Below are 6,329 nucleotides of genomic sequence, written 5' to 3'. Positions count from 1 at the left end.
TTGGTTGTAAACGAGCCAAGCAACGAGCAAGCCTTCACTCGGTTCGGCTCGGCTCGTGAACAGCCCAGCCCTACTTTTAGCCGACTCCAACAGAATTATAAAATTAGGAGATCAAATTTATGTAAATTTCTTAAGCCCATTAAACTTTCTTCCGTAGCAATTACAACGTTGGGCTTCTAGACCAATGCAATTTTACACCCTAGTCCCTTACAAGTTGCATTAAACTCACACATTACGGCAAGGACGCAGTCGATATCGGTGTGGTTCGTTATGGTATAGGTTTGTACCATATTAAAACCTTGTGGGTTTGCTTGTATAACTTAATGCTACTTGAGGGTTATCATATTAAAAAGTTATGGGGTTAATTATGTAAATAATGAAACTTAAGGGTTACAATATTAAAAAAATATGGGGTTAATTATCATATTAAAAAAATTGTGGCGTTCGTTGTATAACTAAATAAAAAAGTTGTGATGTATCATATGTAAAAGCGCGTGGGATAACTAAATGGAATTTGTGGGTACAAAATGTAACTACAATGTGTTAACGGTTGACACATACAAGATGCAGTACAAGTGCATCCTAACTAGCTCATACCTTGAACAAATTACATAATGCTACTCATGCCCAATAATATTAAATCCAAGTTTAAAAGACAATGTCATTCATACTTATGGTTAGAATGGAATCCATTAAATAACCCTTGAAGCAAATTTAAAATGAAGATTAGCATACAGTCTAAGGACATATTTTTGGACTAACAATATATACAAAATCAAACCCAATAATATAGGGCTTACCCAATCAACCATGAGCCATGGAATGAATCTTCCAATATGAAGTTTGACACTTTGACCTACGACATACCACGGTGTGTTGATTGAGAAGTTGAATTTAACGTAAGCTTTGGATACGAGATACGTGGGTCGTCCATCCATGGAACACGCTCGGATGGACATGGAACTGGAGCCGGTTGAGCAATGAAAGTCGGTATATCTTCTCCGGGCATCAACACTGACACCTCTCTAGCATTTTCCGGTATCTGAAAGCATAAATATTACCAAATTTTATTAAACAACTATGATAACTGATAACATAAATAATACGTACTGCTAACAATATGTATAAATATTTATACGAGTATGATGTTTTTTATAGTTTTATACAATGTATATACGTATATCATATTAATCAATCATACATAACTTTTTCTTGGCACTCAATACTAACATTTTTCTAATAAAAAGATCGAGAGCACTATTCTCAAAAAACAAATTCTATTATCGATGATTAATGTAATAACCATGAATTAGTTTAGCGTAAATTATGGTATAAACGACAAACAATTTGGTAGCCACTAAGATAGAGAATCCCTAGTATATTTTACGAGGATAAATACAAAAGTGTTGAAAATATATTCACACAAAATCATGCCTTGATTCATTCGACTCCTTAAAATACGGCTTATGTTGGTTTAATCGGATCCCGACAAATTGATAATCGTATAATAATATGTCAACAAGACAAATTTATTGATTTATGCGTATATTAAAAATTTTAAATCGTACATAAGTGCCTAGAAATTTATCCACCCGAGATAATACTTTAGAATATTATTATTAATATTATATAATGCAATCACGGTAAGTCACAAGAATCATGATATTAGTGTGTGTATCTTTGAGTGAATTATCAGCCATGAATAAAATAAAAGAATGTGCCTTTTATTTTTGTAAAGAAACACGAGCCCACAAGGAATTAATATAGCACAAGTTAATGCGACAATAAGAGAGTTGGGGCCAATAAACCAGCTAGCAGTTTCTTTCTTGGACATATGAGGCCATGATTCAACTATCCTTGTCAACAAAATACAATAAAGAGGGAGCATCCACATGATCATAAGATTAATCAAACCCAATACACAATAAATTAAACACCACCCCATCCCCACAACCACCCACCCACCTACCCCTACTTAATAAAAAAAACAACATTTTAAGACGAACTTGTTTTGCCTGAACCAAATTGATACTTTTTAAAATAGTCTGGTCAGAATTAGGAAAGGATATGAAACCCGAACTCAATGGGAATGCCTGAAAGACGAAAGATCTCGGACGGGTATAGGGTTGGGCAATCGGGTATGGGATTGCTTTTGAAATTTTCCGTGTGGTTGAGATGGGTGTGGGATTCGGTGATATATCTATTTAGCTGACCCAGTTACCCTATAACACATACGCGACATGATTTTCTTTTTTATTAATATATTTTAAAGCCATGCGACATATAATATACCAGATTATATTCCTAGTTTCTACCAACTAGATTCACTGTATATAACACACTTAATTTCTTTTAAGTATATACGGTATATAATACACCCGAAACCCGCAATATGCCCAATATCCAATGGGTAATTAGGACTCCCAAAACCTGTTAGAAACCCAATGCATTGCCATCCTTAGTCAGAATCTAGTTGACAAGTTACCTTAACTTACCTTGTTTTTTCACTAGCTAGGCTCAACACTAGTTTTGTTACATAGAAAGCCAAATCAAAATGAGTCAAACTCCAATATATGTTGCCATAAATAAAGAAACAACAGATAAGAGGATTGAACAAAGGGCCCACGATATAACTTAGTAGTTAGAAAAACAAGAGAGACAAAAAAAAGAGGCATGGGATTGTCTTGACAAAGAGGGCCATGACATGCTCTCAATACTCTCTTTTTCCCATCATAAATCTATAAAAGAAAATGTGTTGTTGCCTTAAAGAAGTAAATCAAATGGAACAACACAAACTTTTCAAAAAAGCATCAAAACCCTACAAAAAAGGAATTAAATTTGTACCAACAAATCATTTTCATCCAGTTTATAAATAATTAAATGCCTAAATAGTGTATATTGCTACAATTACAGTTTATTGCTGTCAAGACTTAGACCAGGTGTAGTGGTCACGTTGTTGGCCAACGTTTTGTGAAAACGCGGGGGTACACCGCCCCCCCCCCCCCCCCCCCCCCCCGTTATGTTGAATTTTTTTTTGTGCGTTTTAGATACAACACGGATAATGTCAACAAAAAACAAGTGTATAACTCTGGAAACACCGCCCCCTCCAAGTTATGGAGGCTTTATGACTACACTTGTTTTTTGTACAAAACCATAACTGACTGGGCGCCACGTGGCGCATAACCCCTGGACGTGAAGCTTTACGACTACATATGGTTTTATGACCAAGAGTCATTACTCCATTTGTCTTGTTACAATAATGACTTATAATGTCATTTCTTTCTAGTCTTTGATTGTTTGGTGACATAAAATGAATATTAAATTATTAGTTCCTACTTTTTAGGCACTTGTTTAAGCTACAATTACCAAATATTTGTCAAGTAATAAAATTTAACATTTTTCCCAAAATATTTCTTAAATTATTTGTTTAATTATTAAGTAGGCTAATGTCATGGAATTTTCTTAAAAATAGGTAAATTAGCAAAAAAAAAAAAAAAAGACTTTATTTTCTCACTTAAATTGGGATTAGGCCCAATTATTATGAAAGAAACAAAATAAAAAACCAAATTCAAGAAATGATGCAAAATTCTTCAAAATAATAATAACAAGAATGAAAAACTAACCTTGAGAGAAGAGTGATGAAGTTTAGAAGTAAAACCCATCTGAGAGTCACCATCTCCGGCAGCATTCCGGCCACCACCGGCGGCGGGAGACAACACCGGCGAAGTGGTTCTCAAAAACCTCTCAAAAATAGCCATAACAAGAAACATAGAGATCAAAATTGCAGTGGCAACAAACCCAAAAGAAATTGCATTCACAGACTTATCAAAATGCCTCCAGTTTGCATCTCTTTGATCTTGCGAGTACAATGATGGTGGCTCAGTTGGTGACAAGTAACCCCATTGGTGAAAATCATCACGACCCATCAAGAAATGGTTAATAAAGAGACTAGTACACGCAGTGGTGGGTGATAAAGATTGTTAATTTGGTGAAAGGTTGAATGGCATTATGATGAAAGCATGTTGTTATGAGGGTTTGGTGTCTGCTGCTGCAAATAGAGATGGATCACAAGGCAAGGTTGAGGTTGAAGATGGAGAGCATGTGAAAGCGTGAAACTTTACAGATGAAGGTAGAAAAAGTTAAGAGAGATTTGGGATTTGGGTGAGAGTGTGTCTCTTGTGTGTGTTTTCTGAGGGTGTGGATAATATTGTCCAAGGGGGTGTTTAAAATAGTTGTTTTTTGTATTAATTAGGATAATAATTCATTTTGATAGAATATTAGCTATATAATATACTAGGGGTGAGAATATACTAGGGGTGAGTTATTGTACAATAATGACTTATCGTACATTACGTACGTGATACTGCTGGTCATCGATTTCAATTTCACGCGGTGGCAGTTTGGTAAATAACACAAACAGTAGTTCGCGATCAAATTCATCGATTTAAAATCGATTCCGATCCAAATTCAGAACTCTTTAATCTATCTCATCCAATTTCTAAACTCTAATCACAACTTACAGTATGAAATCTCAAAAGTCAAAACCCAAAATTGAAAAGAACGCCACTGAACATTAAAAATCTTCAAATTGATCAAAAATTGATGATTTAATCAATCGAATTGATGTGTAAGAGGCTTTAGAATCATTAATCGATTATGAAAATACATATTAACACACTTAATTAAGCTCTGATTAGGGTTCATGTTTAAACGTTCTGCTCAAAGTTTAAACGTTCTGACCAAAATAAACACCAAAATGATGTTTAATCACTCGAATTGATGTGTAGAAACATTTAGATTCATCAATCAATTATGGAATTGCAGAAATAACGCACTCAATCGAGCACTGATTAGGGTTCAAAATATTATGTTTTAAACGTTCTGAAACAAAACTGAATACCTTTAAACGTTCTAACCAAAAAAGAACATCTTTAAACGTTCTAATACATTCAACGAAGTTCTGGGTGTTAAAAAAAATGAACATCTTTAAACATTCTAATACGTTCTAAGAAGTTCAGGTTGTTTAATAAAGTTTAGAAGTTCTAAGAAGTTCTGGGTGTTCAAAAAAGTTTAGAAGTTCTGATAAAAGGTTTAGAAGTTCTAAGAAGTTCTGGCTGTTCAGAACTTCTAAAACTAACAAAAAAAATTAAACACATGTAAACATGAAATTGAACACTGAAACCACTTCATATAATCTCATAATCATCAGAAAATCATCAATCGACTGTTAATTTGATCATTGATTCGACCATATGAACAAAATATGGAACGTATGCAACTGGGTTTCTGCAAAAACTCAAAATTGATTAATTGAAACTTCAAATTGATGATTAATTGGGCCAATTTCAAAGTTTAATTGATCAATTAGTTCAACAATTTCAATTTCAATTGAACAATTTTATCAACTGACATGTGAGCAACGATGATGGTTGTGTCGGAAGAAGATGGTGGTCGCGAAGGTGGATGGTGGACGGAATCGTTGAACGGCGATGGTGAAGGTGGACGGAATCGACGACGGATGCCGGCTCGCGTATTTGTGATTTTAGGTTAGGATGGTTATTGAAGATGGACGTTTTAGAATGTCGCGTGCCTATTGTACGATAAAGGATTTTCGTATTCCATCCTTTACCTAATAGACTAATGGTTTAGGCTATTCACTACAGAGAGGCTTTAAAGACCCTTCACGTCATTGCTACGTAGGAAATGAGGTTTTGAAGCCCTTCTTTATAATGTCTCGTTGTGGTTTAAAGTCCATTTAACGTCCCATTATATACATACATATATATGTATGTGTGTGTATGAGAGGGAGAGAGAGAGAGAGGGCCCATAAAAATCCAGTATGGCGCCGACCGTTGTGAAGCCGTCTCTAACATTCGTTAATTTTCAAAATCCGTTTTTTTTAAATCCGATCTGTTGTAAAATTTTATATAATTCGGATCATTATTTGTTATTATTTTATATTTTAAATTTATGATAATGTTGTTTTTATAACTTTTATCTCAAGTTCCATTTCACATGTTTATGCATTCATTTCATTTTTATTCGAGCATATTTAAGACCAATTCAATTCCTTAATGTTTTGTTTGAACTTATAGTTATGGTCATAATCATAAGTTTTAACTATTCCTATGTTACAACTAGTTAATTATGAGTACTTCGTCATATTCATGACTATTCAACCCCATTTATTTACTTAAACATATTGATTATATTGAAACATATTCTTGATGAATTCACCTATAAATAGTGATCTATTCATTTGCATTCATCTTTATCCCAACACAATTCATAAGAAATTGGTGTTATTCTCTCTAATTGCATCTTCTTGC

At 34.0% G+C, this 6,329-nt stretch overlaps 1 protein-coding gene across 1 annotated transcript; it reads right to left on the bottom strand.

Moving 5' to 3' along the window:
* Positions 1-453: 453 nt before the first annotated feature.
* Positions 454-4,184, bottom strand: LOC143530762 (uncharacterized). The gene is made up of 2 exons (XM_077026209.1): positions 3,624-4,184; positions 454-1,042 (listed from the first exon to the last, which is right to left on the bottom strand). Exons 1-2 carry the CDS (start codon positions 3,924-3,926, stop codon positions 857-859), a joined length of 489 nt encoding a protein of 162 aa, XP_076882324.1. The 5' UTR covers positions 3,927-4,184; the 3' UTR covers positions 454-856.
* Positions 4,185-6,329: the final 2,145 nt, after the last annotated feature.

This window comes from Bidens hawaiensis, unplaced genomic scaffold (assembly GCF_021521415.1).
Source record: "Bidens hawaiensis isolate Kalapana, Puna unplaced genomic scaffold, B.hawaiensis_p1.1 tig00009022_1, whole genome shotgun sequence".
In the NCBI taxonomy this organism is placed as follows: domain Eukaryota; kingdom Viridiplantae; phylum Streptophyta; class Magnoliopsida; order Asterales; family Asteraceae; genus Bidens; species Bidens hawaiensis.
Note: the sequence above shows the minus strand (reverse complement) of the source record. Positions and strands in the feature narration are given on the sequence as shown.